This window comes from Dreissena polymorpha, chromosome 16 (assembly GCF_020536995.1).
Source record: "Dreissena polymorpha isolate Duluth1 chromosome 16, UMN_Dpol_1.0, whole genome shotgun sequence".
Classification (NCBI taxonomy): Eukaryota; Metazoa; Mollusca; class Bivalvia; order Myida; family Dreissenidae; genus Dreissena; species Dreissena polymorpha.
In genome coordinates this window covers 6,179,897-6,196,423 of record NC_068370.1, presented here as the reverse complement: position 1 = coordinate 6,196,423, position 16,527 = coordinate 6,179,897, and the positions used below count along the sequence as shown (strand labels likewise).

The following is a 16,527-nucleotide window of genomic DNA, read 5'->3' as shown; positions in this document are numbered from 1 at the left end:
TAAACAATAACATTAATAAATATTCTATTATATTACTCCTTAAAGATATTTGTCCTTATATATCTATATGATCGGTTGATTCAGTGCAAATTTAATGGTGTGTAACCCGAACTATATTTTCGGTGTAATATCTTCCGCCTAGAGGCGTTAGACATATCCTTCCACCAAATACACCCGAGAGACGATCGCCGATATGGCGGAATTGTCCGAGGAGTCCCGATTGGCACTACCCGGACGAGGTGCAGTGGCAGCTGCTTGATCGGCCCGTCAGCCAGAAAGAGTTCGAGGAACACGTGTACCTCCGGGAGCGCTTCCACTATCTCGGTATGAAGCTCATGCCCAATAGCCACGACAGGTGCGTTCTGTCGTCCAAAGACGGCGAAATCGAAATCGTGTTCTCGCTTCCGCCCAAGAGCAGTGAGAATTCCCGGTTCAAGTACATGTTATACCAAGGGCAGAAGTCGCGGAACAAGGAAGAAGAGGACATATTGCTAGACCGGTTCGTGGTGTTCGAGCACACGGCGCATCTTCTGCGGTTCACTATTCGGTTCCCGATCTCAGGGCGGTTCAAAATGGACGTGTTTGGTCTGGACGTGACGGAGTCAGACATATTTGATCTGGCATGTACGTACATTATTCAGTGCAATGAGGCGAAGAAGAATTGCTTGCCGCTACCGGACGTGCCTCCGATCGGATGGGGACCTGGAGCGAACGCCAAAGAAGCTGGTCTGAAACCTATTACGCATGACGATGCCATAATTGTCACCAAGGGCGGGAACGTGGAGATTCGTCTAGCCGCCGAAAAGAACATACAACTGCATCAGATGTTGAAACACGCCCTCATTGACGAGGCGACGCTTAGTAACTACGCGGTCACCAGACTGGAAAATGGCGAAGCCGTCGTAAACATCCGACTGCCACAGGGCGGTGAATACGCGCTCAAGCTGTACGCAGACGACGCGGGCAAGGAAGGCGTGGCACCAAACGTTTTGAACTACCTGATCAAGAGCGAAGGAAAGAACGTCAGCAATCCGCCCTTCCCGAACATCAGCGACGGGTCGCTGGGAGCGAAACCGCTTTCTGAGAATCTCGGTGTCAAGGCCATAACGCCCAAGGGTGGAAACATTCAGGCCAAGAACGGTCGCACGCGCGTGGAGTTCCAAGCTCGAAGCGGCGTACAGCTTATGGTTGAACTGCACAGCAGCGACGAGCTAGCTTGCAAGCGCATGATGGTGACCCCGAAAGAGGAGAATGGCAAGTGGATATTCGACCTTGATATGCCGGAAGAAGGTGAATATTCTCTGAACGTGTTTGGCTGTTCAAAGAACTCGGTAGACAGAATCTACAACGTGCACTCGTACCTGGTGAAATCCGACGGCCGGAAGTTGGACGGTGCTGAGATCGATATGCGCGCGCAGAACAAACACGTTCAGACGCACGTTCCCATAGAAACAGTACAGACATCCGACAACGAAGTTCTCATACCTATTCCACCCGGTTTCGAAGACGTCTGCGCGTCTCTTCACAGACGGAACGCGAACGATCCCCCGAACGCTCACCAGGTGGATATCATAGAACAGGACGGTATCCAGCTGATACGGGCGCGACTTCCGGAGTTTGGCGAGTATCAGCTGAACCTGTACGACCGAGACAGAAAGGCCGTGCTTCGAAACATCGCCAAGTACCAGATAAATCGGCGACCTCCAGGTACTTGTTTTGCAGTTTCAACATTATGTAGCCACTTTTATTCTGCTGTGAATTTATCATAGAATTACATTCGCGAAGAAAGCAATAAACTGATGAAAAAAATCACGGTACTAAAATTTTAGAATATATGTGCCTTTTTTCTGTAAAACCTATTTTATAGATGCACAAATATGCATCCAGAACGAGGTTTACGTAATCAGGATTGACACCAATTGTATCTCTGTTGTCAGGCGAGCTATACGAGGACAATACGAAGATGCTGATGCACAACCTCGGCGCCACACAGCCGATCGTGGAGGAGGACGAGGAGGAGTATGCCGCTCCCAGCAGGATCGACAAGAACGAGTCGGACGAGGACAAGAACAAGCGCATGGAGGGTAGGCGTGAAACATGGCCGTGTGGCTTTGGGGTTCCTTTATATGTGGATCGTTTTTGAAAATCTGGGCTGAATGCTTGTGCGTAAAGTGTCGTCTCAGATTAGCCTGTGCAGTCCGCAGAGTCTGATGAGGGACGATACATTACGCCCATACTTGATTTTTGTTTAGAAGCGACTTCCTTTAAGCGAAAAAAACAACAACAAACGCGCGGACTGCACAGGCTAATCTGGTACGACACTTTACGCACATGGATTACGCCTTGTTTTCCTAAAATGTCGCCCATATATATTGGAAATAAATTACCTTGAATTGTCGTATTATCTCTTTATATATATAGTGTGTACTTTGTAGACATTTCCCATTATGGAAATTATCGTATCTAAAATGTACAGATTTGAATATTAAGGATCTCGTTCTTCACAAACCAGATTTAGTTTTAGTTTTCAAATTTTCGATGAAATACGTGTCAAAATCATATCTTTCTGTTATGCGAACACATTGACCATTTTTGTCTAATAGCATTTGGCTCTTGCTTAAATAGAGACCTGTGCGATCCTATTCAGGCGTTTTAGAAGTATAACTTTGGAACATAAAATAAAACAAATGTACCAGACCAGTCATGATAATACAATTAGGCTCGTACTAAAATTGTTGAGTACTTGTCTGCAATATAAACAAAACACACTTGCCCCGCGCTCCGTGAAAACGGGTCTTAATGCACGTACTTGAAGTTTCGTCCCAGATAAGGGACGACACTTGTCGTCTAAACTGGATTTTCGCTATGAAGAGACTTCCTTTAAACGAAAAATACCAGAACAGCGGAAAGTGTCGTCCCATATAAGCCTGTGATGACTGCACAGGCTTATCTGGGACTACGTTTTATCAACATGCATTAAGTCTCGTTTTCCCAGATCGCGGCTTATTTCAATACCATACCTTGATACTATGTCCCTTTGTTGCCTGGTGACTGTCTTTGGTGTTGCATGTTCTCATATTTGTGCCAGTATTCTAGCACTTTCCAAAAGCTTCGTATAAACTTCAGTGCACATTATAGCCTTAAATTTTCTACTACGATGGATAATATGTTAAAAATCATATATGATATCATGTAAGGTTTACATAATTTTGACTGGAGCATTATCGTTCCTTAAATCTCTCGATGAAACATAATCTATTTACAAGCGCATTAGTTCATGTTGTCAGCACATTGCAACCTTCTGTCAGACTTAGGCTTTCTCATACAACACGCAAATTCGTTGAATTTTGATATTCCAAATATATTTTGTTTATTTATGGATAAACATCCCTTGATAAACGATGTAATCATACAAATTAATTAAGTGTAAGGCAATTGCGTTTATGCATTGTAATTTCCTCATTGATATCTATACACCCATGAAGTTTAATGTTCATATCATATAGCGTATCTGAGATATAGCCTTGAAAAGTAACGTCATACAAAAACAACAAAGGACAATAACTGTTAGTTAAGAAAGTGTAGGGTTATGGTTCTTGTGCATGGCACTCCTTTCCGTTGATTTCTACTCACCCACAAAATTTCTTGTTGAAATGTAGAATCGTATCTGAGAAATAGCCCTGATAAGTTCCATCACACATAACAACCAAGGGCAATAACTCTTATTCAAGAAAGTGAAGATGTAAACTTCTTAAGCATGTCAATCAATACACCCATGAAGTTTCATGTTAAAGTTATGCATGGTATCTGAGATATAGCCTTGAAAAGTTATATCAAATCAAAAACAAAGGGCATTTTCTCTTATAAAGAAGGTGTAGGGTTGTGGTTCTTTTTGTTGATATCGTATATGGTATCTGAGATATAGCCATAACAAGTTTTGTGACAGACGGACTGACTGACGGACGGACTGACAGACGGACGGACAACGCCAATTTTATATCCCTTCGCCTTTGGAGGAGGATAAAAGGCTCTCTAAAGATTGATACCATCGCAATAAAGATAAAACGTATTCTTTTTGTCATATATTTCTTCTATCGAAAGATAAAACATGATTTAAAAACTTGTAATCTCCTTTGACGAGCGTTTGGCTATGAATGTAAAACCATTTGAGCCTCGTTCTGTGAAACCAGCGCTGAGTGCATGTGCGTTGCTGTCCGCACAGGCTAATCAGGGACGACACTCTCGGTCTAAACTGGATATTTGCTAAGGAGAGGCTTCCTTTAAACGATAAATACCATGAGATCTAAAGTGTTGTCCTTGATTAGCGAGCGCGGACTGCGTAGATCACTTGGGATTACACTTTGTCCACATGCATTTAGCCCAGTTTTCCCAGAACGCGGCTCATTTTATCTTTAGTTTCCTCCATACATGACAACAAATAGTTCAATGATTTTTTTCAACCTGCAACATGTTTCTTCTTTCACCTAATGATTGCTATTGTATTTGCTGTTTACTATGTACCAATGTGTTGTGCACTTTATACCAACATTTCACCTTTCAGCCCAGTTAGAGATAGACCAAGGTATAAATATGCAGTTTAATTTGCGCTAACATATAACGTAGAACCTAACTAGATTTTATATTTGGTCGAATTTATTTCGGGAAACACAGTAAGTCTTTATGTGCACTGGCGGAACTTAAACGGGAGTTGGTTAGATGAATGATTGCTAGCAAGCGTAAATGTAAGCTCTTGTTCACTAAATTGTCATTAAGAAAACGTCCATTTGTGTTTAATTGTGCACTATTTTGAAAATGAATTAAAGAGTTGAGCTTCAATGTAAATGGCGTTTTCAATTTGGTGGTACTTTGCTTAAGTTTGTTCATTTATGGTCATTGGGAAGTAATGTCCATTGGTTTGTTTAAAAGGTACTGAAGTGCTGAATTTTATAATATATACCACATATGATATGAACATATTAAGAACGCACAATAAAGGCATGAACACACGTAAAATTAAAGCGTATACAGGAGAGATAAAAACTAAGCAGCCAGGAGAGTGGTTGATAGAATGATACCAGGACATGTTGATACATGGAATGCAAGGAGAAATCATAAGGTGTTTGTTGAACGGAATAAAGTACGAGTGCCAACAACATGTGTTGAATTTCATTGGGGAATACATTGAAAGATGAACGTTTGGGGTGCTTTTATTTAAGAAGTATGCTGTTTTCGAAATCTCTCTGGCGAAAGCCTGATTTCCGAGGGTGTTTGCATTTTGGGAAAAGTGTCTGTTCTTAGAGGACATATTCATCTTTAAAACGATATCAGGCGTGCAAAATCGGATGGATAGGAAATATAAAAATTGGTAGCTATCATGTGACCCTATGGGAATAGGATTTAGTGTAAACAAGCCTTTAAGTATTGCGACTGATTGATGACACCGTAAAACGTATATTCTGTAAAGTGGGATGGTAGGAAAATCACTGGTTAGGGTTATAAGTAGAAGACGGCCATGGAAAGGGGTTTTAATGTTTCGTCTATCTTTGTGAGCTTTTCGGTCGTTATGTACAGTACTCGTAAAAGGGCATAGTGTAGAAATCTTTTTGTTGTTTGTAGTCATTAAATTGATGAAAACTTTAATTGCATGGTTTTTAAAATATGACGTTATTTTGCATAAAGCTTTGATTCAAACATTGTTTTCTGTCTTTTGTTATTATTTACAATTAATCTTACGCTCCCATCGTTTTGCTAAATGTTGAGCTCATATATAATATTTCTCTTAGATTACAAAAATGTCAAAGGTTTTCATTCGTTGCTTTCTAGTAATAGTGTATATGTAGTCGTAAGCCAATAGTTTTCTCGTTAATAAACAGATTTTTTGTGTCATGTTCTGAGAAAACTGGGCGTAATGCATGTGCGTAAAGTGTCGTCCCAGATAAGCCTGTGCAGTCCGCACAGGCTAATCAGGGACAACATTTTCCGCTTTTATGGTATTTTAAGTTTTAAAGAAGTCCCTGCTTATCTAAAATCAAGTTAGGGCGGAAAGGGTCGTCCCTGATTAGCCTGTGCGGACTGCACAGGCTAATCTGGGATGACACTTTACGCACATGCATTAAGCCCAGTTTTTTCAGAACACGACACATTTTATTCAACATATTTTGAAGCATGCTTCATTATATACAGCGTGTGAAGTGCAAATACTCGTTATTTTACATAGTTGGCCTACGTTGCATATAATTTTTGGTATGCTATGTTTCAAAATCCTCGAATCTTACGTGTATTGATTATACCGGTTGTAATTATTAATATATTACTGAGGGTGATGGAGCGAAACTAGTTAAGTTCCACGCCTTTTCCAGGAAATGAACTCTAAATAAAAGTACATTTACCCGGCTTGTGCAATAGTATCTGGCTCTATTATGGTTTTCTTTTGTGAATAGAACATAATTAATATCTTAAAATTTATTATAGATTGTATAGCATCGATATTGACAACTTATTTCATACGTGGTAAACTCACGAGAACAATAAGACCTACATTAATTGCAAGACACATACAAATCGTCATGGAAACGAAAAAAAAAAGATTCGTGTTAAATGCTAAATCCAAAGCCAGTTTAAGTTATTTAATACACCAGTTTAAAAATGTAAGCTAATATTTAATACGTGTGATAATATACATGGCTATCATAAAAGCAAATTGTGTTTACTAAGACAGCATCATGTTGTGTATTCAACGGATAACTGCTTGGAGTTCTATAGAGCCCGGCATATCGAAAATAAATCGCGTATCTATACATTTCCGGTTCCGATTTCAGAGGAACAGCGGCGCGCGACTCGGCGGCAAATTCAGAAGGCGATAGACATGAAGGATCCGGAAATGCTGGAGCGTTACATCCAGGCGTACGAGAAGCTTAACCCAGCCTACGACGACGAGATGCTGGTCAAGGCGCACAGGGTGCTCGCAGCGCTGGACGCCAAGGAAGGTGCGTGGGGAGCTGTGCTCAAACTGCGCATGCGCGTAGATTAAAAAAATAGATTAATGTATTGAGCTCAAGTTGTTTAAAAGCTTTAAATCGAGAGTTAAAGTTATTTGTTATAATTATGGTGTAACATTTAAATACAATCGTAAATCTCATGAGCCTAAACGTGCCGTAACTTGCTGCTATTGTTCAGAGCTGACACAAGCTTGCCAACGCCGCGACCTGGACTCGCTGAAGAAGGCGATCGCGCGCGCCAAGGACGTCAACTACGACCACCAGCTGGACCTCCAGCTGGCGTTGGCAAACCGCCTCCGCGACCAGCTGGAGCGGATAGAGAAGCTGCGGCACTCCGTGCTCAATCTGGACAGCAAGACAATCGCGGAGATCAAGACGTACTCAAATCCGCCTGACGGCGTCCACCAGTCAATGATGGCAACGTTCATATTGTTGGGCAACACGCCTAAGGAAGTCAGGGTAACATAATAGTTATATTTTTGCTTGTTAATAGCGTAAATTAGCGCATAACAATCACAACCCGCTCTTCCACGAAAGGCTACCGAGTGGTATAAAATATTTTAATGATACCAAATAGGAGATAACATCGATTGCAATTATATCACCAGCAGCACTAATCCACTATTTCCGTTCCCACCATAAGTAAACTTCCACAGACATTCATACTTGTATACGTAAAGAAACCCAAGCATCAACATGTAAATGCCTTCGAATTTAAATGTATTGATATTGGAAGGGAATCATTAACTTGAAATTGCATAATACAAATGCATAATACTGTTATAGCATATGTGAATACGATGGAGCACAATTGTACTGTCTTCACATATGTACATGCATTATAATTATCGATGGGTATTTATCTTCAGTTTGATTAATGACAATGCACGAAAAGCGTTGTATAAAAAAACATCCTTAATAAAATTGTATTGTTTTGTATGACCCCTGCATATCCAACTCTTTCTCTCCATTTCAGAACTGGCGAACGTGTCAGGCGTTGGTCGGCAAGACCGGAAAAGAGTCGCTGATGCGCCGGATATCCGGTTTTGACCCCAAGGACTGTAGCCTCGCCGTGGCTCAGTTGGCGAAGCACATGATTGAGAACTACTCAATGTCGCAGATCCGTGACGTCAGTGCAGGCGCCGCGACGTTCTTTGGATGGGTAAGACGCTTGCTTGGAAATATTTGAGTTTCGGTCTGCAAGGACGGGGATTAATGCATGTGCGTAAAGTGATGTCCCAGATTAGCCTGTGCAGTCGACACAGGCTTATCAGGGACGACATTTTCCGTCCAGACTTAATTTTTGAAACAAAAAGACTTCCTTCAAACAAAAAAATACCATAAAAGAACCGTTGTCACAGAGCGAATGTCATTTTTAATAAGCATTGCCCCTCTTTATATGTTGGGAACTCAAAAATATGTTTTTTTTTCGAAAAGCTCTTCAAAAACAACAGCACAGCATTTGTTCTTGTAGAAGCATTTACATGTCTGAAAGTAAATACTTTGCCTAAACATTTGATTTCCGTAAACATAACAAACTGACTTAAGTGAACCATATTCGTGCTACACAAAACGTTGCGTAAGATAGTAAAATAATAAGTTTAACTTACAATTTGACCAAGAAAAGAATGTAGTATAAAAATACTCTGTTTTAAAAACATTATCTGAAATAAAATAAACTCTGACTTTGTACAATAATGTACGCGGCTGTTTTTGTTAACTTTTTGTTTTTGTTATTGGTCATGTTAATTAAGATATGGTAATTGTATGAGTGTGTGTGTGTGTATAGGTGTGTGTGTGCGTGCGTGCGTTAGAGTGTGTGCATATGGAAAATGTAATCAACAATACATTTATATTCTTAAATACTTTCTGTTATTAAATATTTGTTCCTTGAGACCATTTCAATATTGGAAGAGAAATTAATCATATAAGAGAAGTCATATAATATACTTGCTTTTTATTACACTTTTATTACACTGTTACAGTACTCTTATGCCCGTCAAAGTCTACATGTTTGCATTATAATGTAGAAATGCATTATACATACCATAGTTGTTTGAAGGCCTCATTGAAAATAAGATTGCCATTGTTAAACTGTTTGCATGACTTTGTATCAATGTGTTGTCTTAATGAGTTACCATCGGAAAATAAAGAGATTATTATTATTATTATTATAATGGCTATTCTAGGGAAACACGAGCTTACCCGGTAAATTAAACGACGGATCGAAACATTCCTTGTGAACGAGGTCAACTCATCTAAAACATTACAACTTCTTATAACAATCAATTCGCTTTGAGTCCTTTTAAACAAATTTGCCATTAAAATATTAAAAATTATCAAATTTTCGCGTCTTAAAATACATTAGCTCTTTTAATGCCCCTATAGGGTGGCATATAGCAGTTGAACTGTCCGTCAGTATGTCAGTCCGTCCGTCCGAAAACTTTAATGGTCGTAACTTTTCAATATTTAACATAGCAATTTGATATTTGGCATGCATGTGCATCTCATGGAGCTGCACATTTTGAGTGGTGAAAGGTGAAGGTCATCCTTCGAGGTCAAATGTCTTATATATGGCGTCTCTCCGTCCGTCCGAAAACTTTAACATTGGCCATAACTTTTTCACTATTGAAAATAGCAACTTGATATTTAGCATGCATGTGTATCTCCTGGAGCTGAACATTTTTAGTGGTGAAAGGTGAAGGTGAAGGTCATCCTTCAAGGTCAAATGTCAAATATTCCGTCCGTCCGAAAACTTTAACATTGGCCATAACTTTTTAAATATTGAAGATAGCAACTTGATATTTGGCATGCTTGTGTATCTCCTGGAGCTGAACATTTTGAGTGGTGAAAGGTGAAAATCAAGGCCATTCTTCAAGGTCAAATGTCAAATATTCCGTCCGTCCGAAAACTTTAACATTGGCCATAACTTTTTTTAAATATTGAAGATAGCAACTTGATATTTGGCATGCATGTGTATCTCATGGAGCCGCAGATTTTGAGTGGTGAAAGGTCAAGGTCATCCTTCAAGGTCATGTCAAAGGTCAAATTTTGCAAAATTAAAGATAGCAACTAGATATTTAAAATGCATGCGTATCTCATGGAGCTGCACATTTTTTAAGTGGTAAAAGGTCAAGGTCAAGGTCATCCTTCAAAGTCAAAGGTCAAATATATCGCTGCAAGGCGGCGCAATAGGGGGCATTGTGTTTCTGACAAACACATCTCGTTAAAAACGTTGGCTCATTTCAAATCATGCTTAACTTACAAAAATTAGCATTCCGCTGATATACAATTGACTTGACTGCTAATATTTGAATGACTCGTATAATACCATCGACTCTTTTAAGCGCTGACGTAGGTGGCTATTAAAATTGTTAATTAATAAATTATACTCAATTCTCATTTCGGATTTCTATCTATTTTGGAATAATTATTGTTGATTCTATATATGATGGAATGTTTATTCTTGACTGCCTATCAGTTTTTAAAGGCCGTCATCAATAGGTTGCCGTGGTGTAATGAATATGGTGTCCGCCTAGCGACCGGGATGTCACGGGTTCGATCCCCACCGTGGGGGCGTTCTTTAGATCTCCCCAAAAGACACCAAGTACTGGTTCTAGGCCCAGGAAACAGACTCGAGAGCGTTTATATAAGTCTCAGTCTTTCGATGCAATCGAGCTAAAATAAATGGGTTTAAACTAATGAGTTTTTTTAATGTTTGCAAAGATTTCTTTTGAGACCACACACCAAAAGCTTTTATTTTGTGTTTCGGATGACAAACTAATGCATGGTATTTATTGATCGCATCCAGCAATTATTTTCTTCAATCATGTCATATATGTATAATCTCTTCTTGCATTTCCTTTTACCGTAACATTGGACTGAATAAACGTTGTTCTGTTACGCGTTAGCTTCTCATAAGGGTTCACAAAGGCCCACATTATATTCGAAATATTAATATTTTGCAAAGAATACGTTGAATCTTGCTATTTACAAGCTGCTAGAATATGTGAGGGAAATCGCCGATTTATCAGGCGACAGTGCTGATCCTGTCCTATGCAGCAGTTGTGTGAAGCGACACGGGGAGAGGACATGTCCGTCCACTGAACAAAGCAGTGACATTCTTAGTGAGACGAGCGGACTTGGTAGCGAATATGCAAGCGATGAGGATGACGATAGTGATGATAATGACGACGATGTGGATCAGCTTAGATTTCTTGTTGAAATCACCACCGGTAAAAGAATCGTCCCTGTGCCCCAGGAAGCAGAGAGCGCAAGGGTGGTTGTTAAGAAGAACGGCAAACATGTTGTTAAGAAGAAAGGAAAACATAAAAAGCGACCAAAAGCTGTCAAAATTTTGCGGTCTGCAAATCGCTCACATAGTTTCGACCGCACTGTAGATGAAAAATCGGCTAAAATTAATGAGAAATTTAAAGAGGTTGAATTCAAATCGGCAAAAGCAACTGGGAGGCATAAATAGTGACGTACATACCACTTGACTCGCTGAGGTACTTAATTATCGTGTCGCATGTTGTTCAAAACGTGGCATTTGTGCTCATTGTTATTATGTCACAAAGTTATTGCCCCTCATTATTGCACCATTTATATGCATTTCTTAAAGTGAGCGTTGCTTATTGTTTTCCGCTTTCCATTAACAAAGGTTCGATTCATTTGATCGCTTATTTTGATTCGGTGCTCGTAGCAAATAGTAAGTGTTATAATGTTTAATTCTTTATAAGAAAACCTTGATTAGAAAGGATTTCCATACCCATCATGACAGCACAAGAGTTATTAGCTTCATAAATTCAATTACCCTGAACGTAGTACGCAGCTTTAGAAATTTTCTTTCACGCAATTGCGTACATTGGCACACTTATTGCTTTTAGCGCACCTAAAATGGTGCATTTTGTGTAGTAATGTTAGTGAATTATCGTGCTTGATCAACAATGATCAGTATTTATGCACAATCTTGACATCTTGGTCAAGTCAATTCAATTTTATTGGCAAATACATATAAGTACATAGCCCGAAAAACATACATAAGATGTAAGACATAATGTAAATTTGGTAGAATTAAGGAATTTCATCTCTATATATAATAAATGTAAGTGTCGGTTATTGACAAATAATGCTTTTCAAACTGTTAATAACATATAATAACTAGTGGTATTAAATGATTAACTTTTTTTTTTTCAAACAGTTCTTTGATTATGCTTATTTAAGCTCATTTTTGGACCAAAATAAAATGCTTGTGATTAAAAATGCAACTTAGCATGATAGTTATATGCACTAGCATCTATCAGTGATACTACTTCTACCTTTTAATCTTTTTCTTCTTCTTCTTCCAATAATACTACTACTAGTACATTTGCTACAACAACAACGCTCTCTACTACTTCTTCGTTTACTACTAATACAATTTCTACTGATAATAGTTATTGCGTTATTTCTCTCTTGGCAGTCGCTGGGTATGATAGAGGAGATCGAGTCCACGGGCGGCTCAGGCATGGGCATCATCAGCAAACCTCCCCAAAAACAGGAGAGACCCAAGACCAAGAACAGCAGCCGCAACGGGAAGCGATAGATATAAGCGTCGCCGTGGGAAAACGTGGTTTATTGCATGTGCGTAAAGCATCAACCCAGATTAGCCTGTGAAGTCTGCACAGGCTTATCTGGGACGACACTTCACGCACGTACATTTAGCCCCGTTTTGCCAGAGATAGATATGTTTAAATTAGTCTCCCTTAGCTCAGTGTACAAATATATATTAAGGTTTGTTACCATGGTTTAATGGTCAATAATAGTGCTGAATTTGTCGTTTTCATTTGGTTGGCGAAACTTCTTCGTGTTGATAACCCAATATGTCAGTGAAGTGAACACTAATATTCGTTTGTGAAAGAATATGATTTTCTGCTGCTTTTAATTAAAATTGTCATTAACGCTGATATCGCATGTTTATTACTATGGCATTGGACTTAGGCTTTACTTTCAAAACAATAATTGTGCACGTATATGTTCTTGCTATAGTTTTGTGATATAATTCTATAACGTGTGCGCCGCTCTGAATACTTAGAGAAACGCATTATGTTTATATTAATATGTTGTATATTATATTATTCAAATGTATGTAAGTATACAACATACATGGTTGTATACTAGTGAATGACAAGTTACAGGATTTCGGCTTTAAAAAGCACGCATGTACGTAATTTGCAGTTGTATACAATGTCATATTACATCAATTTTTATTTTATAACTGTACATTAACAGTTAGTTTACATTTACATGTAAAATTTCCACATATTTGTTCCATACATAATTTTCGCAGAAATTTGAATTACTTGATTGATATTTTATCCCATTCTGTGGATGATGACTGTTTGTCATAATTGTATCTGCAATTATGATATTTGCTGATATGTTTATTGTGAAATATCAAAACATGTGATCAAGCTCATATTGAAGATGCACTTAAATCAGTGTTTCGTTGGGTTGCACAATTGATTTGCAAATCAATCATAAAGCACAATATAATAATATGGTTTCTTCATAAACTGCACACTTATGCATGTGGGTGTTTGTGAGCGATTATATGTACCTATTATTTTCAGTATTTCGAACATTCTGCAATATTTGTTTAGTAAGGTCATTTTGTTCAATAATAAATATGTATTTTTATTCCACATTCATACATGCCATGTTTATTCAATTTAATTTATGCACGGCGTTTAAGACTGTGTCTGTCATTGTTTGCGATTCAAAAAATGGATTTTACAAAAATCACAAAATTATTAATGGTATGACTTTGTAGATGTTTATCAATTGTTCCAAATAGATACTTTTTCATGTTGGTATTTTTGTCTGTGATATAATGATTTTTGTATTGCTGCACAAAACATAACTGTCTTTTATGCACAAAACACTTGTCCAGTGTTACTTGAAGGTTATAAACCGAGTTGTGTGTTAAATTCTGTTCTCTTTTGTTCAGGTATTTTCAATGCTATTTATTACGCTTTTAATGTTTTTGAAGAGGAATGATATTAAGTGATATTAGGTTACAAAGTCCTATGTTGGATATACACAACATATGGCTTCATATTCCCCAATGTCAACACTAAATACTTCCCATTTATGTCTAATAGTTTGATTGGACACATGCCTATTTAATTCAGACACGGCTATCAAAGCTGACATTGCAAGCCGAAACTAGTTCGAAATCAAAATACTGATAGTACTGGTGTGACGATGCTTTTGAAGAGGATGGATATAAAAACATCAATTTAAGTTTATCTATATCACCCGATTTGTGTATGTGGGTACGAACATTTTGGGTACGAAAAAAATTTTGGGTATGAACATTTTGGGTACGAAAAAAAATTGGGTACGAAAAAAATTGGGAACGAAACATTTTGGGTACGAAATAAAAATTTGGGGGTACGGGCAAGTAGTACCTGTGGGGAACTTGACCCATTCGGCGAAACTGGGAGGCGGGTTACATTCTCGATCAAATCTTACAAGAAATATCTTTAAAAAGATAATCGGCGTGTATTTTTCTGTACCACTTTTCGTAAACACTTTCTATAACAATAAAATGTTTGTGGGTTATTAAAATTACGTTTCAGCAGATATATACAAAACATGACATGATCGTTAATAACACATGTACATCATACCTTACCTTTATTTCATTGTTTACGTTCTTAATTTTATTATGTTATATGTACGAACGTGATTTCTCATGCCCATGGACATATGCTTTTTTACTGTTGAATATTGTTTGTTAATTTTAGTTCAATACGCATAGGCATGTTTGTTCATTAAGTATGGCAATACTTTCATGATGATTCTCGAAAGAAGGTATGAGCACATAGCCGGACCAGGTGAGCTCAATCGTAAGAGCACTTGCATATCCGAGTTCGCCCAGGAACATATGGATAAGTTAACTAACCAAAGCGATATGACATCATACATGTATATGCTGAAATCTAACAAACGAACGAATTATCAAACATGGTATGTACACTTAGCTGGTTGTGTAATTTCTGTTAGAATATCGTATTAAATGTAAATTTAAAATGATTGTGCCCGCACGTGAGTTTGTTTCCTTTTTAAGTCTATACGCCCCAAGGCTGCACCCAGTGTGTATTTGTGTTATGAGTTACCTCCGCGCCTAAGGCTGCATAATGTTGGGACCCGGAGTGTGTTCAGCACTCCTACCTAATAAGCTTAGACTGACGACAGTTGGGACGAATTAGGAATGATAGCTGCAATTTCCAGCTATTTATTTGTTTACTGAAATACTTCTTAATTTGTGATATGGTCTTGTGCTGCGGGGGATAGGATTTACGGAGAAAACCCCTCCTGTTCGGTATGGTGACCACAAAACAAACACACACAAAAAAAAATTGGGCCGGAAGCGGGAATCAAACCGGTGTCGTAAAAAGCGTACGTGCCGACCACTGCGCTAGCGGGACGGACAACGACTCAAAGTTATGTTGTTTTATTTATATATATCATGGCAGTGCAGCGTTTACAATTTTCAGGTTCGAAATTGTTCGTATTCTTTTGATTTGTGATCGAGTAAAAAGTTAATTTTACATGTTTTCATTCGCAATTTATATAAAAAAAAACGAGAACAAATATCAAACACAATAGAGAAAATATATAGTTGTTTCATTGGTCCATAAAGATAAAATGGATGTAAAATTACTAATTTAAAATTAACGTTTTCATACACTTATTGAATCTGTTTCCCCAGAATATGCTGTTCTATTAATATTTACCTTTATCAGTTATAATCAACGAGGTATGCCGATTATAAAAGTCGAGCTATCTCAATCGGACTGGCTCGGTCTTTTACATAGGTCGCAATTGTGAAGAATTTTTTTCATGGTATGATAACTTCGCAGCATCGTCAAAAAGTATTAATTAATATGAGATTACAATTATAGAAAAAAAACCTGATACTTTTCAGTATGAAGCAAATATAACAATTTTTAGTTTTACACGTCAAGTGTATACGCAAAGATCTATCAATAATATTTAAGTTCATATCTGTTTGTATTTGTATAGTGATAACCAAAAAAAGCTCGCATATGCCTCTTATTGAACGAAAGAAGTTACAATTTATATAATCATTGAACACGTCCTTTTTATGCAAGGAAAACTACTTTCAAAACATACGGCTCCGCCAATGGTTTGAATCAGAAGACCGGTATAAACCCACAATGTTTCTCCTTCTTATTCTATTGAAACAAGTTGCGAGTAAAGGTAGAATCATCTGTATATATGCATAGTATATGCCCCAAAATCCGTCCAGATTTATTGACAGTCCTACTCGACTATGCATCTATTTTTTAATGGGATTACTTAGAAATAATTAAATACTAAACTTATTTTAAAATAAGCAAAAGTCTATTATCTGATCCCAGTGTTTACACGTAACAATGCTTGTTACACATTTGGGCCCACATTTGCTTGTTACACATTTTCGAATGTATGTGTCATTTGAAATAAATGAAAACCTAGA

At 38.0% G+C, this 16,527-nt stretch overlaps 1 protein-coding gene across 1 annotated transcript in view; it reads left to right on the top strand.

The window, feature by feature from the left end:
• Positions 1 to 16,527, top strand: part of LOC127862795 (uncharacterized) — a 36,089-nt gene extending 19,562 nt beyond the window's left edge. Inside the window, exons 6-12 of the mRNA XM_052402067.1 lie at positions 215 to 1,707; positions 1,938 to 2,084; positions 4,562 to 4,582; positions 6,819 to 6,986; positions 7,177 to 7,457; positions 7,975 to 8,160; positions 12,460 to 16,527. Coding sequence (XP_052258027.1) covers positions 215 to 1,707; positions 1,938 to 2,084; positions 4,562 to 4,582; positions 6,819 to 6,986; positions 7,177 to 7,457; positions 7,975 to 8,160; positions 12,460 to 12,582 — 2,419 coding nt within the window. The 3' untranslated portion in view covers positions 12,583 to 16,527. The remainder of the gene's footprint in view (positions 1 to 214; positions 1,708 to 1,937; positions 2,085 to 4,561; positions 4,583 to 6,818; positions 6,987 to 7,176; positions 7,458 to 7,974; positions 8,161 to 12,459) is intronic.